This window comes from Rhagoletis zephyria, unplaced genomic scaffold (assembly GCF_001687245.7).
Source record: "Rhagoletis zephyria isolate East Lansing unplaced genomic scaffold, Rhagoletis_zephyria_1.1 Rzeph_scaffold_12994, whole genome shotgun sequence".
Taxonomy (NCBI): Eukaryota; Metazoa; Arthropoda; class Insecta; order Diptera; family Tephritidae; genus Rhagoletis; species Rhagoletis zephyria.
In genome coordinates this window covers 1-16,379 of record NW_016170066.1, presented here as the reverse complement: position 1 = coordinate 16,379, position 16,379 = coordinate 1, and the positions used below count along the sequence as shown (strand labels likewise).

At 36.9% G+C, this 16,379-nt stretch overlaps 4 protein-coding genes across 5 annotated transcripts; 2 read left to right on the top strand and 2 right to left on the bottom strand.

The window, feature by feature from the left end:
- Positions 1 to 3,655: 3,655 nt before the first annotated feature.
- On the top strand, positions 3,656 to 5,434 carry LOC108377927 (cilia- and flagella-associated protein 45-like). Its single transcript, XM_017634224.1, has 2 exons — positions 3,656 to 3,811; positions 3,929 to 5,434. Exons 1-2 carry the CDS (start codon positions 3,656 to 3,658, stop codon positions 5,432 to 5,434), a joined length of 1,662 nt encoding a protein of 553 aa, XP_017489713.1.
- A 1,044-nt stretch (positions 5,435 to 6,478) lies between these two features.
- Positions 6,479 to 7,702, bottom strand: LOC108377928 (SAGA-associated factor 11 homolog). 2 transcript variants are annotated; one of them, XM_017634226.1, is made up of 2 exons: positions 7,663 to 7,702; positions 6,479 to 7,510 (listed from the first exon to the last, which is right to left on the bottom strand). In XM_017634226.1, the coding sequence occupies exon 2, from the start codon at positions 7,331 to 7,333 to the stop codon at positions 6,677 to 6,679; it is 657 nt and encodes a 218-aa protein (XP_017489715.1). In that variant the 5' UTR covers positions 7,334 to 7,510; positions 7,663 to 7,702; the 3' UTR covers positions 6,479 to 6,676. The 2 variants fall into 2 exon arrangements, with proteins under 2 accessions (XP_017489715.1, XP_017489714.1); XM_017634225.1 differs by lacking the exon at positions 7,663 to 7,702 and adding an exon at positions 7,578 to 7,661.
- Positions 7,703 to 7,720: 18 nt separating this feature from the next.
- On the top strand, positions 7,721 to 8,503 carry LOC108377931 (uncharacterized). The gene is made up of 2 exons (XM_017634228.1): positions 7,721 to 7,925; positions 7,994 to 8,503. The coding sequence occupies exons 1-2, from the start codon at positions 7,825 to 7,827 to the stop codon at positions 8,352 to 8,354; spliced, it is 462 nt and encodes a 153-aa protein (XP_017489717.1). The 5' UTR covers positions 7,721 to 7,824; the 3' UTR covers positions 8,355 to 8,503.
- Positions 8,388 to 9,540, bottom strand: LOC108377929 (charged multivesicular body protein 1b-like). Its single transcript, XM_017634227.1, has 3 exons — positions 9,307 to 9,540; positions 8,769 to 9,234; positions 8,388 to 8,701 (listed from the first exon to the last, which is right to left on the bottom strand). The coding sequence occupies exons 1-3, from the start codon at positions 9,326 to 9,328 to the stop codon at positions 8,578 to 8,580; spliced, it is 612 nt and encodes a 203-aa protein (XP_017489716.1). The 5' UTR covers positions 9,329 to 9,540; the 3' UTR covers positions 8,388 to 8,577.
- Positions 9,541 to 16,379: the final 6,839 nt, after the last annotated feature.

Here is a 16,379-nt window from a genome sequence, read left to right as displayed (position 1 = left end):
CACAACTCAAAGCAATGTAGAGTTTTAGCGTTAATAAATCTTAATACGGGCTTAAACAAAATTTTTGTTTAGTTGAATATATTAATTCGTGAGTTACATACATATGTACATATATGTACATATGTATAGTGAAATCTTATCTGGACAAAGTTATAACTGATTAAATTTATGCTTTTGTATAAACAAATTTTTGCAATATACAAATGTGTGTATTTATGTATATATGCTTGTTATCAGTATGAATTAGGGTAATCCAAAATAAAGTGAAATTGAAATTTTAATACTATCATCCCCTACGACGGTTTTATACCGAAAAATATACCCCGGTTTTTTATGTTGCAATAAAACAAAAGCAAATTTTCATAGAAATGGTATAAAATTCTCGATCGGAAAAGTCTGTTTGTCTTCAGGAGACTTCCAATAACTATACCCAATCGTTTATTCAACCATTATTTAATATAAACTTTTTTATAGGTCCCCCAAAACCCACAAAAAAGGTAACGGGGGAGTCATAAAAATGTTAAAAAAAATTATTATTGGAAGTCCCCTGAAGGGAAACAGAGTTTTCCGATTGAAAAGTATGGATTTTCAATAATTATATATTATTTCTACGAAAATTTTATTTTTATTCATATAACATACATGGAAAATTTTGAGCGAGCTCTAAATATTTCTTGATTTCAAAATAAAAAAGTCGGCGGTAAATTGTTTTCGGTTTAGAATAGTCCCAGGGGGTTAAACCATTAAAATTCGATATTTTCTTATTTCACATGCATTTTTGGACCTCTCTAAAGTGCATTTCGTGTTAAAGGTTATTGATATGAATTTGATTTCATAGAAAAAAAAGGTATGTATAATTTTGTTTGGTGAATTCTTAGAAAAACGAACAAAAGTTAAGCAATGGGGAAATTGATTAAAATAACTGATAAACATACTGATTGTACGTACATATAAAAAAAACTTGGCCAACAATAAATTATTAAATATTTAGGAGCACAAAATAAAATAAAAATATTTAGCATTTATAGGTTAATATGTAAGTAGTAAGTTAACCTTAGCCCAAAGAATTTTGTTTTTTCAAGAAAAGCTATTGTTAGCCACAAGCCATCACCTCAAAGGGTCTTCCCCGTACACACACACACACACACACACACCCACACACACACACACAATAAAAAACAAAACAACTATTCATTCAAAAATTAAAAATTGTATTTTCACTCACGCGGTATTGACACTCGAAATCCGTTCTGAAGTATCTCAAGCTTGGCTTGTGGTATCTTATAGCACATTACCGTCAGGTTGCCGAAGCAGCAAAGGCAAATGAAAAAAAATACTAAAGTTACGCAGCTGCGCATCTTTTTTTTTTTGTTTGAAAGGCACTTAGAAGTAAACCGAAATAAGTAATTCCCGAACTGTCTCAGTCGAATGATAGCCGCAAACTGATCGGTAAAGTAGCTTTTTGCATAAGAATTGCATAGAAAGCAGACTCATTCTTAAACAGAACTTGAGCGAAGCTGAGCAGCTGGCAGGGTACCTACCCACTTGCATTTGTTTATGTGCGCGTAATTTGCAACAGGTTTTGAGTAAAATAGTGAGCAGAGCTTCAGACAAATACTTGGTTTATCAAATGTTTAAAATAATAAATTGTTTGAAACCCAGAAGAAAGTGGGGTTGAGAGATTTGCAGCTGCAATACATTTCAAAGGCAAGTGAGTGAGCTAAATGAAATTCGCTAAATGAAATTCGCATTAGCCTCTTTCGGTAACATAAGCTTTTCTTAGCCTTCTGAATCAATGTGAGCCTAATAGCAATAGGGATGGACAATTCTAGTTGGCACTTAGGCAGGCATAGTGCGCACGGATTGTATGTTAGCTTGCCTGATTCGTGCAGTCTCTGACAGAGACACTACGTTCTTACTCAGTTTTTCAATCAAAGTGGAGGCCTAGTCTCAACTTATAACAATTTACTAGTTCTCTAGTCTGCAAAATTTACTTCGCCGCTTCGACAGTACTAAAACGAGTGTCTGAATTTTGCATGCCTGCGAAACTAATACTCATCAGAATTGGGAAGGAACTCTCCGCTCCGTTTGTTACCTACAGAGGTTTCTGACAAAGCGACTGCCTTTCGTGTGATTTCTTACTACAAGAGCGTGCAACAATATCGTGGCGACCCGTGAGGAGTTTTACGGTTTCACGGTCAAAGCCCTTACATCCGTTATTGTAGCATCATCGACTCGCATGTGTGAGTGCAACGTGGACTTGTTCAGCTTGTAAATAGGATACTCTATTGATTTCTTTGGGAAAAGCAGTATGAGATCAATAAAGTATGCGATAAATGAAAAAGAGACACAAATCTAATAGGCCTGATAATGTACAGACATACTGTAAACAGTGACGAATCGAGTTTTCTGATATCTTTGCAGCTGATTTCATGCGAAAATCACCCCTCCGCCTTGCTCAGTGCGAACAGAACAGCAGTAGCTTCACTCCACTCGACCTTGCTTCGTTCGGCTCGGCACCGCTTTCTGTGTGTAACAGTAGCGAGAAGATACTACTCAGCGGAAGCGCCGGTTGCATTATTCTTAAACGTAAAACCCCGAAAATACCACTACTATTGTCGAGCACACACAACATTAACGCAGTCGCCCGCCTTAGCTTAGCTGGAAGAAACGATTTTTTGACGTCCTCTGGCATACCACAGCGCCAACTCAGTCAGGCGTGTGTCAAGTTCCAGTTTCCGCTCATCCAGGGAGTAATGCGATGTCCTCGATAGGGGTTGGTTTACAGTTAGAGGCCTTCAGTGTGTATTTTGACGAAGCCTTCCATATATAGCTAGAGAACTTGCTTCCTTTCTTTTTCCTGGCCACCGAAAAGGCTGCCTGATAAACTAGAAGGAAAATAATTAACAAAAAAGGAGCCAAAGTACTGGCGCTAGACACAGCGAGCAAAAGCCTTCACCCGATTACTCTGAAACCGCATCGACGGTGCACAGAGACTATGTAGGGAAATCGTAACTCCTCGCCGAAGAGAGAAAGCAGCCGATTCAGGAATATTCTCTGCCACATCAAATGTAGGTACGATGACATTGTGGCAGAGCAAGTGTCGTGGCGAAGCTCAGTCGATGATATAGCTCCGCTACCACCAAAATTACTCTCGAATTTCACGGAATTCTTAATAAGGAGTTAGAGGTTGTAGTACTGTGAGAACTGAAATTGGAAAACAGGGAGGAACAGTTTCCGACCAAACAACCGCTATGGACGACTATGTGTTTACACGGAAACATTAGAGTCCCTATGTTTCTCTCTCAACAACAAAAAAAATACTACAATTCTGCTGAAGTTGATACAGTTTCCCTATCCCCCAATCGAAGTGTTTATTTAAAGTTTCGTAATGAGCTATTAAATCGATTACCGTTGGCCTGTGTTACGCACACATCTCTATGACTACTGCCTGTTTAACAAAATAACCGTTGACTTACACTGGCATAGACGGTTTTTTATTCACTTGGGCTCCCTTTGGCTTTCAAAACAAGTCGAACATCCACTCAAACAAATTTCAAAATTTTTCTTTGGAAGCATTGCAATTATCGTATATTTTTAACATTTCACTATAATCCATTAAAAGCATTGACATAGAGCTTAGAAAGGAGCAAGCATGCCTTGCTTTACGGCCTCTAATTTACGTCTTGTCCGAGACCATATGGAAAATACTGGGAGGAGGCGCGCTAAAACCTCCACAACATACCGCTCGCATGTAAGCAACACCAGCCTGGTCGCAGCTACCACGGCGGAATTAAATGAATCAGTAAAGGCGGCCATTGTTGCGCACAACAACAAGAAGCTGACCAAAGAATGNTCACACCGCTCGCATGTAAGCAACACCAGCCTGGTCGCAGCTACCACGGCGGAATTAAATGAATCTGTAAAGGCGGCCATTGTTGCGCACAACAACAAGAAGCTGACCAAAGAATGCACTGAGTTTCTCAAAGTCATGGGCTACACGCCGCAAACGCTCCACAGACGACCAGGATCTAAAAAGGAGAAATTTAATAAGAATCAAGCAATGTTGACTCAGAAGGAGCTGGAGCGCCTAAAGAATTCATCGAAGGTAGTTACACTTGAAGATCGACTGGAAGTGCTGAGAAAACAAGAGGAGGAACGCAATCGCATGGAAAGGGAGACCGAGGAGTTGCGTTTACGCTTCAAGAAAATTGATGATGCGCGGCAGAAGGCGCTGGAGGAAAATGCTGAGAAGGAAGATCTCTTCGGGGCTGGTGAGAAAGTTAAAGTTCTAGAGCGTGCTTTTCTTGCCAGACACGAGCAGGAGGAGGAGGTGCGTCGCGTCAATCGCATCATATTGAATGCCAAGTGTCAGGCGGTGCGCGATGCGCAGATACAGGAAAAGGAAGATTTCCAACGAGAATTGCGCGACGAAGAGATACGTATGGATCGCATGGTACTGGAACGTGCCACCGACGCGCTCAAAAAGGAGGACGCCAATGAAGAGAAGAAAAAAGAGGAGAAACTGAAGTATGCCTGTGAGATACGCAACCAGTTGCATGAGCGCGAAAATTTACGCTTTCTGGAAGCGGAGCGCTTGGAGGAAGAAGCGAAGCGTATACGCAAAGCTAACGAACTCACACGTGTCGAGGATGAACGCCAATCAAAGCTGCAGCGCGAACGTAAGCTGAAGTTCCGCGAGGAGTTGAATCGCATCACTGAGATGGCAGCACTTTTCCGCAAGATGCTGTGCGAACAGGAGCGCGAGGCTGATATGCGCGCGGCCGCCTATATGCGTGAGAAGCAGAAGAAGGAGCGCGAACTGGCTTTGGAAAAGAAGGTGGCACTCGAGGCGGCCGAAAGTAAGCGGCAGCGTATATTTATATTGGCGCAAAAGGTGTTGGAGTCAAAGACAGCTAGCGAAGAGCTGAGCTATATGCGCGAACAGGAGCGCATCGAACGTGAGTATCGGCGCAAAGAAAAGGAGGCAGCGTTGCGCAAGAAACAAATCGAAAAGGAATTGGCCGAAGCACGTGAGCGGCAATTGCGCGAAACAAAACACAGGCAAGCGTTGCAGATAGCGCGCGCCGAAAAAGACTTTGACCACTTAATGGCGCAAGTAAAACAGTATGAAGAGAAGCAGAAACAGCAGGAAGCGCAGCGCGAGCGTCAAAATGAGTGCTATCGCCAGGCTATCATAAAGCAAATGACCGAGAAAGAGTTGGAGCGTCGCCGCTTGCTCGATTTGGATCGCGCACAAGCTTTAGATTGGCGTGAGGGCGAACGCCAACGTGATCGCAATATACGCGCTGTGATCGATGCAAAGTTGGCGGCAATGCGGGATGCCTGCTTGCCGGAGAAGTACATAAAGGAAGTGGAAATGCAATTGGCGAAAATCAAGGGACAAAAAACTTTACTCACTAAAACCAAATGAGCTTGTGGGTTTATTTGATCACATTTATTCTGCGAGCGCAAACTTTTTTGAAATCAAACGGCTTACAACATACGCTTAAAATGTTTTGAGATTTCAAAAAATTTGTTTACAATAAGCTGTACATCATTGATTAATTTAATTAAATACATAATCTTAAACACAATCAATCGGTGATCTTAATTTTCTATTGGAATTTAAAGTGTATTAGGGAATATAATCAAAACTTTCAGCCGTTATTTATTGTTTTAACTTTTTTTTCTGGGCAAAGAACCTAGTATGCCGCTAATGCTCTGCCACAAAATCTAACCCATAGTATTCACCAAAAACTACATACTAACCTCTTGGTCGGAAATGCATCAAAGCAAAGCAAGCATCAGTCTCTTATTTATAATATTAATACCTGTGTTCGTATAGAAGAGTAGCTGGCTTTAGTATAATGCGGCATCCCTTTTATTCTTTAAAGGATAAGGAATTTTTTGATGAGACTTAATAGGATTATTGACTTGTTAGTATCTGAACTATTTCAGCACGTTTATTTGCCAAAAGTTCTTCAACGCATTGGCGCCATTGAGTCATTCGTAATAGTATGCTGCGAATGCCGCATTATACTAAAGCCAGCCTTTCGACATAAGCTACTGTTCTATACGAACACAGAATATAATTGATGTAAATGCACAATTTGCGCAACAATGTTCCAATTCGGTACTTAAACGTAGTTGAGCATATTGCTCGTTTTCATCACTTATATTTTAGAAATAAGAGACTTATGTATGCTTAGCAGTGATGCGTTTCCGAAAAGGGGGATACTTATCAAAACAGCAACGGGAATAGAAGGTCCGCCCAAAGACGATCATTAAAAGGTCCTGTTAGAGGATCCATAACAAGCCTATGATTAGGTTTAATATTAAAGTCCCATACCCGCAGAGTTAAACATTTTTTTATTCACATTGTCGGCAGTTCCGTTTCTCACAATTTATTTAATATCTTGAATAAATTAGTAGAATGTATACAAGGCATTTAAGAAAAAAACATGTATTTTTTACACTATAAATGGAATCTTTTAGCGCAGGTTTTACTTGATGTTGCATTTATACATGGTTACATAGTAGGTACATGCGCTCATAACCACCAGGGAATCAATATTCAGTGCATATACTAATGCAAATCAAAATTTCTACTGCACTTAGAATGAATGCGAGATGAAATGGTAAATTGTATACTCTTACAGTTTATCCTCAACGTCTAGAATGATTTGCCATTATTTTTCTTAGAACCATTGTTTCGGTTACTCTGATTAGTCTTCTTTCGGCGTTTCTCCGATGACCAGTCAATATCGTCCTCGTCATCCGTTCCAACAGTAGTCTGCAGATACGATGACGATGATGAGGAACTGGCGCTTGTACCCTCCTTAGTAGCTAAACGCCGACTGGCAATACGTGACGAATTACGTCCCATGCCCATGCATTTCTCCAAGTGTGGCGCAAAGCGGGATGCTGACACTGGCCTATCACAGTTGGGACAAGTGCAATCCATTAGTTTCTTAACTGATGAAATGCCGAAAATGTCATAGTTTGGCATATCGACGATGCGATAGGATGCATCCGTACCTTCTTCGGGAACACCATCGAGTGCTTCTAGATTACCAGTCTTATGTAAATGATGTACTTCCAGGAACACACCCACCACAGCATCGTCAAGCAGTGATTGATATAAATATAGTGCAGCCTCATCTAAACTTGTAGGATCTATAATAATGTCATGGAAGGCCTTCTGAATAGATGCCACAGTCATTTTATTGTTGCTGGCTGAGGATTTTCCCGATCCGGAAATATTTGTGTTTTTGTCGTTATTGGCTCCTATGTTGGATCCACTCAGACTTGGATTGGACGAAGAAGCCATAACGCCTTACGCTATGCAGCAATGCGCAGAGTCCTTTAGTTTTTTGTTGACAAATGTCGGCTTTTTTACTTTTTCACAATTATAACAATGGGCGCAGCAAAATCACCTGTGTGCGTTGATTTATGAGACTTTATGAGAGGGGTTGGCGGATGCCAAAAAATTACTGTACGGGTTTCGCTGGCGTAAATTGAAAAAAATTAATGTTGTATTACCTATTACTAAACCGTTGGTATTCTAGACTTACGCCAAATTTTCCAAGGCTGATTTTTATTTATAAAATGAATTCATATACATTAAAAAATAAAAAAAGAGGCCTTATAAAAATTTACCAAAATCGACTGTGAATGATCAATTTAAATGACAGCTGAGCCCACCTGAACAGTTTGTTTGTTTACATCTTGAGCTCCAAGCGTACAAATTAAAGAAAATCGGGACAATTGTTTTTTAACCAAGAAATGTTACTTTAATTACTAATTGAATTATATTCAAACATGCTACTCGACGAAAAGGCCCAAAAGTACAAATTACTCGCTGAAAAAGTTTATCACCGCTGCCAGGAATTACAAACTGAAAATGAGCGCTGTGTGCTCCGGTAGTTATTTAAAATGTTCTATGTACATTTTTTATCAAAAGATTTTTTAATTTGCATCCTCCCTTTAGCATAAATACGGTTAAGAAGCTTCTTCGACGACGCACCCGCGATGTAGAGCTTTTGAAACGGCGCCTTGACAAGCACAATGACGTATGGCGGCAATTGCCAATGGTGGCACCACACCCAAAACGAAAAATCGAACAAAAGCGCGGTCCCAAGCCCAAACCTAAGATTCCCACAGAAGAGCCAACAGATGTCAAAGTTAAAAAGGTACGGAAGCAGCGCATGAAAAAGAACCTACTACCGCTGCAGCCAGGTTCCGTTGAAGGAACAATGCAACAACTGCCACAACAACAGCACTTCACCGAACAGCAGCAGCAGCAGTTGCTAATGCAACAACAATTCGTACATTTCAAACAAGATATTTGAGATGCAATGTAAAACTTTTAATTGAACAAGGCGTGAATTATCCTAAATATCTGGGTAATTTCTATTGATTTTTAAACTTATGAAGCAGATTTCATGTACAACACATTCGCCCAACATGGAGCATATGAAAATAAAGCGCGCAACATAAATGATATATAAAAACTGTTTTTCGTTAACCCCACTAATACCAGATTGAAAATCTGAAATCATAAATGCACCAAATCTATTCGGCTTGCCTCAATCGTGCCAGTCGCTGAGTTAGTTCGTCTTGCTCTTGTGAAACTTGTGTAGATGCACCAATAGTTGAACTCTGTACACCACTAGGTAATTCCATATTGAGCTCCAAGCTGCGCAAGTAGTATAAAAAAATATAAAAATATAAAATATCCAATTTTCAATTTCATATCCACCCACCCAGCTTCATCGGCCACTTGTTGTAATAAGTTGTCGACATCGCCTTGTGGCACCGACGTTGTAGTCGTATCAGACATGGTATTCTCCATTACCGAACTCTGTACATCTAAATCTTCAAATTGTTGTTCGAACTTCTCCATGAGCGAAGAGATTTTTTCTAAGTTCATACCTTTCATGGCAGCATCCATTGCTTTGACCACGCCAGCCATTGAGCTGGTAACTTTTCGTGTAGTCAACGCGGATTGTACCCGACTTGCAACTGCGTCTACACGTGCGCTCATACGTAAATAGTTAACAGCTTGATTTTTCTGTCGTATTGCATTTTCTGCATGAATACGCGCCACATCCATGTTACCCTTCTGTATGGCCTTCTTGGCTTTTGCCTTTTCGAGTTTCTCCTCTTTTTCGCATTTCTTTGAGTTGCGCTCCAGCTCTTTCACAGCAAATTTTAGATTGAAAAGATGTTCTAAAACGATTGACAATTGTAAATTGGATTGAATTTATTATAGTTATGCAGAAGTTGAAATTTTCCACTTACTTTCCATAGACGAAGTGGACATTTCGTTACCCAGTTTGGTGGCTTATATACAAAATGAAGAGTAGAGATAAGGCTGCACAAGTTAAAGTATGGTTCGCTGTTTGCTGAGATAAAATTTCGATTTTATCTTGCACAAATTGTTTAATTTCGCAGTAGTGATTGTTTTGTGGAATTTTAACTAATATGAATCATTGTTTTAGTTGACAGCTGTTAGCTCATACCAAATACAAAAGAAAGTGTCGCTCTATGGCGAAATTACCCTGCAGTTTCAATTTGTTCACAGTAGACAATTTGGTCTTATTAAACCAGTGTTTAAGGTTGCACTCAACTGGAAATTATAAATAACTTTGACTGAAGAAAAGTACTGCTTGCTACAATTTTTAAATAAATTAATATGGGCGTTTGTTTTAATTTTTTATTTTTTTATTATTTTTATATAATAAAATCCAGTCATCTGAACGACCCTGTGTCTGGAGTCTTTGTTAGTTCCTTTTTCATTAAATTTGTTTCCTTTTCCTTAGCTGAGATTAGTTATTGTGAATGATTTATGTAGTAAATTTGTGCGCCGGCGGGAATAATGGAATTTTTGCGAAGTTTTTAAATCTTATTTGTGGTAATTTAATAAATAATAATAGCGCATTTCGTTTTCCCCATAGTGTTTATTACACCATGGTTTTCCCAATTCGAGCGTGTGTATAAGTGTGTAAGTATATTGGTTGTGTCAGCAGCAAAATTTTATTTTGTGGTTGTATTCTTTTGTGAAAACAACCGCCATCGATTTGCCAACAGTTATGGTACGTACTTTTTTGGAATAAAATAAAATTCCACTTTTCCAACGCTTTTAAAAATGTTTCCCCACAAAATTCCTTACAATTTGTATCAATAATTCCTTATAACAATGAAGGAAGACTGAAAAATTTGACTATATAAAACACGGTAGGTTCAATGTTTAGAAAATTTATTATAATAAATATAATACATGTGTGGAATAAGAAAAGGAACAAAATTCATTCAAGGATTCGCAGAAAAGGCTATAATACTATCAATAAGGATATTCGCCAAGCTACTGTGGGGTGTGGCAGTGTTCAAAAATTAATTTATAATCTTACTGAAACTAAAAAATATTTTAGTTGATTTTCTATACTTTTTGAAAAATCTTTCATTGTGGAAGTGTGTGATTTTGTGCTAATTTTTAATAATGGATCATATTTCTAGTGGCCTTTATTACATCTACTCAATTAAACTAAACTGTGGATAATTTCTAAAATTGTGAAAATTGATTTCGAAAATTTTAAAAATTTATATGTATTTAATTTTTATTATTCTTTTCGCATTTGGAGGACCGAAAGTAGCACCAGGCTAGATTTAAAATTATGCTTTTTTCCAAAACAATAGAGTAAAAATATGTACTTTTTTATTTCAGAGTATATTTACTATATTACAAGTTTAAAATTTGTAGTGGAAATGTTCACCTCTATGGCTTTCTTTAGCCAAAATTTAAGCTGCACGCTGTTACTAAAGCTGCTGAAAAAGATATGAAGAGACAAGTGCTTTATAACTCGTCGAAAACAGCTAGTTATTATCCGACTTCCAAAAAAGGAGGAGGTTATCAGTTCGTCGTTCTACTTTACTTTAATATTCGGTTTTATCAAGTGAACGCCCAAATAGTAACTGAGGCCACTAAAATCGGATTTAGCCAGTGTCAATGAAATATCAAAAAGAAACTTAAGGCTGGTTTTCACTATGTCATATTTTGACATCAAAATTTGTCGACATATTTTAACACAATTTTATCTCTTTCAGCCGCACCTTCGCTGATGATATTATGGGCCAAAAGCAAACATATAGCTGGTATTGCAGCCCCTGTATACGACTGAAGACCTATCCTGATCTAACTCAGTCGATATACCGTTTTCTAATCGCATGTGACAACGTGTTTTCATTTATTTGACGACATATGTCACTGAATTTGGCAAAAAGTGTACAGTGCCGCAAATTTGCCAAAATTTATGAAAATGTACAAAGTTAACACGCGTCAGTAAAAATTAGCCCTCGACGCTAGTTTGAAAAAAAAAATATATGAAGTTGTTTTCATTGTAACAGCATGCTGAAAACAAGGGAGAAGGTCATAGATAATGAAATTATATTTAACGCTATGAAAGTGAACGGACACTGCTCTGTACGCACTGAGTAGATTGATAGAGGGAGCCCTTGAGTATGAAGAGACTGTGCTATGCGCCTTCCTTGATAGCCAAAGAAAAGTTCGAGAGTGCCCTTTGTGAGGTGGTACAAAGAGGTCTTAGCTTAACGGAGAGTTGGTGTGCCAGAGTTAGAGTCCGGCCAAAAGAACCGGCATCGGCCGTTTTTGGTTATGTTTTTCTTTTGTTATTATAAAAGTTTATAGAAGCATTTGTTCTTGAAATAAATTTATATTCAGGATTTAACAAGCCGACTCTTTGCCGAATGAATCCTGAATATAAATTCATTTCAAGAAGAAATCGACTGCTGAGTGGATGATCGACCTATCTCGGCAGCCAGTTCGAAAAGGCCTTCTCTTTTCAAGAACGCCCTATTTCAGAATTTGGTGAACCACGCCCTATTCCAGAATTCGTTTGAAAAACGCCCTATCTCTGCCGCCGACTCATAAACGCCCTATCTCATCACATTTTCAATATATGTATGTATGTATTTTGAAGTGAGATAGGGAGTTTTTGAACCCAATTCTGATATAGGGCGTTCTTCAACCAAATTCTGGGTTAGGACGTTTTTCAATAAAATTCTGAAATAGGGCGTTCTTGAAAAGTTTCATGAAGTAGACAGTCTAAGACAGTCATCGTACCCGTCACTAGGAAGATGAACCTTCCAGGTAAGAGGAAAATAACCTTGAAAGAGGTCGCAGTTAAGGCCACTGCCGAGGTTAAGTATCTGGGTCTAATCATGGATTATAAGCTTCTGTGGAAATCCCACGTTGACGGGACCACATGAAAGGCTGCAGGCGTTTACCAGGCAAGTCTTGGGGTTGCAGCCCAAATATCCTTTAATGGATGTACACCATGATAGTACGACCAATGGTGGCCTATGAGGCGGTGACTTGGGTTTCAAGAAATGCCTTGGTTATTGGTTTGGAGCCACTGCACATCACCATAGAGCAGGCCGCCAGACGTACTGTCCTTACTAATCCTTAGCGACAGTCAGGCAGCACTTAAGACATTTCCATCATTTGAGATAAAATCATCCTTAGTTCTTAAGTGCGTTAAGAACCTTAACACCTTTGTGGAATTCAACAGCATTCAGCTACTGTGGCTGCCAGGTTACAAGGCTCTAAGAAAGTTTTATTATATGGCAATGGGGAAGAATTTCATAAATTACATAAAGCGAATTTTTGCACATGGAGCAGTTAATAGCGTGAATTTAGGCGCGCCCAAACAGATTATTTAGACCTTAAGCAATGTAATAAGCCTTTTAGCTTTGTACAAATTAGAAGCATCGAAGTAGAAACTCCGTCTTTGTTAAAATAAAACGGCATTACTTTGCGAGCCGCTGAGAAGATTTGACGATTTGTTTTTTTTTTCGTAAAATTGTTACGTTTTCAGGACTGATACATATATGGTTTGGGTTCAATAAAATCTTGAATGATAAAGTTTTAATGATGCAATTCCAAATTGAACAAAAACATACTTCCACATCATCTTCAGTGAGATTCTGCCATTACAAGACTCGCTTACCCATCCTACTACTCTATAAATTAAGCATATTTCATACTTTTTGCTACGCTTCCACACACGCGTATCATAACATATTTGCTGTAGATTACTTCCGCCTGATATATGCCGCAGAACAAAGCAAATTTTCGAACGAAAAAAAAGCGTGAATGCAACAAAAAAAAAAAAACAAATTTACTTTAAATTTTAATCATGATATGAAGCGAATCTACTTTCAAGTACACGTTGTGAATGCAGTGAGGCGAAAATTCGAAGGAGTTCTACATAGTAAGTAGTCTATGACAATGCAACAAATAATGACAAAGACAATGATGATTGAAATATAAGAAGGCACAAAAACAACAATAACATACAATTATAAGGCAACCATGAGGAACGTCAAGTTTGAGTACAGCATAACAAAAGATTGGCATTAAGGCAGCATAAAGGCTTTGTAACAAACTTTTACATATGTATGTATATTCACATACTCACAAATATAGTGAGTATGCACATATGTAAGTATTTGCATATATGTATGTACATGTGCACATGTGCATATAAAGTTGATCCATAGTATTTGCCTATCGTAAAAAGTCCCAAGAAGGAGGTGAAAGTGTTGCCATCGAAATGTAACAGACAATTTTATACCCAGCGCATATTAACTAAGTCAATTACATTGAAAAACATAAACGATCCACCACAAATCTCATTCAATAAAAAAATCCGAATGCGCCATTTCGTCAGGGAAATCATATATGCTAAGCTGGACTGTTTGCAGAAATTCACCAGATGCATTAGTGCGTCATCCGTTTCTAAGAAAATCTGGGCCGACATAAAAAAACTTACTGGATTGCCTTCCAATTGTCTCATAAAATCCGGTAAATCGCCTTGCGTAATGCAAAAGCGCACCCATTTTGACTCCAGCACAGATGAACTACAATCATAGGTTTTTTCTAAAAATTAAGTTAAATTACAAAAACAGTAAAAACTAATAAATAAGTGAAATTAAATTACAAAATAAAAAACAATTAATGAAAATACAGCTAAAATAAATAAATATTTTTTAAAATCAAATGAAATTAAAAAAATATATTTTTTCTTTTAATACAATAAAATCTAAAAATTACATTAGAAAATGAAAACAAACTAAAAAGAAGAAAATGGCTTAAATTTTAAGTGCAATTAAAAAAATATTTTATTTTTAAAACCAATTCTAAAAATTAAAAAAAAAATCAAATTAAGATCCCTAAAACTAAATGAAATTAAAAAAAAGGATTTTTTAAAACAATAAAATCTTAACCTAAAGTAAATTAAATGGAAAAAATAAAAAATGTTTAATTAAAAGTTAGAGAAGTAATAAAATACGTTTCTAAACACTCATGAAATTAAAAATATACATTTTTCTTTTTGAAAAAATAAAATAGAGTAAAAATTAGTTTGTAAAATTAAATGAAATAAAAGGTATATATTTAATAAGTAATAATTAAAAGAAAATTATACAAAAAAATAGTTAAAGAAAAATATATTCCGCCGCTAGGGGACTCGAACCGAAATCTTACAAACCGAACCGAAATCTTACTACATTCCGTAGTAGTCGATTTTTTTTGTGGATAACTTTTCGAGATATTTTCAGTTTACCTTTATTCAGCTTAAAAAAAGAGTAGTTCCATTTAATCACGTACCAAATGAGCAATCGTAATACGTAAAATACAGCAGATGAAAGCTAATGAAATTCTCCGTAAACCGTATATACATCATGTTTTATTTTGTATGAAAGCCTGTTCCTTTACAAAGCATTGAAGCTACCAATGAAGGAAATCGATGGATAAACAAGTAATTTTTAGCAAAAAAAAACCCCACTTCAAATCTCATATAAAAAAAAATATATATATATATATATCATGATCCGCTGATCGTATCTTAACCAGATTAGTATGGGACCACCTCTGAGACACTACCTTTCCGATGCAAAAAGACGTGGTCCAAAGTTATGAGGTAACATACATAAAAAAAAAAAAAAAAAATANAAAAAAAAAAAAAAAATATTCCGACGAACTGATAACCTCCTCCTTTTTTGGAAGTCGGTTAATAAGAAAGGAAGGAGTGGTCAAACGAAAATGCGCAAGGCTTTTTTGTATGAAATACATAAGAGCACAAAAGAGTGTTACTCAGGTGTACATGGCGTATGAGTAACATTCTTTCCTGCTCGTTAACTTTCATTTTAGCCCAGTAAAATTAGATAAATATGGTAGGAAAATTGCAAAAAAATCTGTAACAGCAATTTTTTGATGTAGTTTATTACTTCTATTTGACACGTATGTATATCATGGATCCACAGTCTCGTCCCTAAATTTCATTCGGAAACATTCCGCCATCTTGGATTTAAGGTGTTTTTTTTTGGTTTTTTGGGATTTGCAAGCTTATTTTGCAATTTTTGTAAAAAATGGTGAAATACAACTATGTAGAGAATTTAATTTCCCATATTTGTTATACAGAAGGGGTTTTAAACATAGCATTTTTATTGTAAAAAATTTGCAAAAACTGCGAAAAAATTTTACATTGTCAATGTTTTCGCCATTTTTTCACAATTTCTGTTTAAAATACATTGCATACTCTACCTCAGCGGTGGTGTAGAAATGAGTTTTACGGCGCATCTCGTACATCGCTATGTTTATCGCATTCCCGGCCGTGATCTAAGCGTAGTATAAAAAAAATAAAAATTAGGTACAAAAGTTGTGGAGACAATGTCAATTTTTCTCGCAGTTTTTGAAAATTTTTTACAATAACAAATGGGTTAAATTAAGTTATCACGACTCTACGGTCGAGTTTCACTAATTCTAAACATTTTTTGTGATTTTCGTGATACAATTTTGTGACGCTCTCGCCACTTTTGAAGTTTTTCGTGGCTGTTGCGAACCCCAGGGCTATTTTCTTGATTTTCTCGGAACTTTTCGAAGTTTTTCTGTTTTCGTATTTTATTCGAGATTTTCAAGTCTCTCGGGTTTTCTTAAGACGTTGCTTTTTTCCGAATTTTTAATCATATTGGAATATTTTCCAGATAGTACGATAATTTTGGGATTTTTTTCGGTACATTTCTAAACTTTGAAGTTTTAAATGTTTTTTACCTTACACAAGATCATGTAAGATTTTTTCTAGACTTTTCGGAATGTTTTTGGAATTGTTGAATTTATTTCCGCGAATGTTGTACTTCTTTATATTTTTTTCCGAAAAATTTCTCAAATTCTCGAAATAGCCTTTAAGAAGGTTTTGTGTTTAACCATTTTTTTACGAAAAAATGCAAAATAAGCGTGCAAATCGCAAAAAAACCCACAAAAATTTAAATCCAAGAATAATATGTAGATTGGCGCT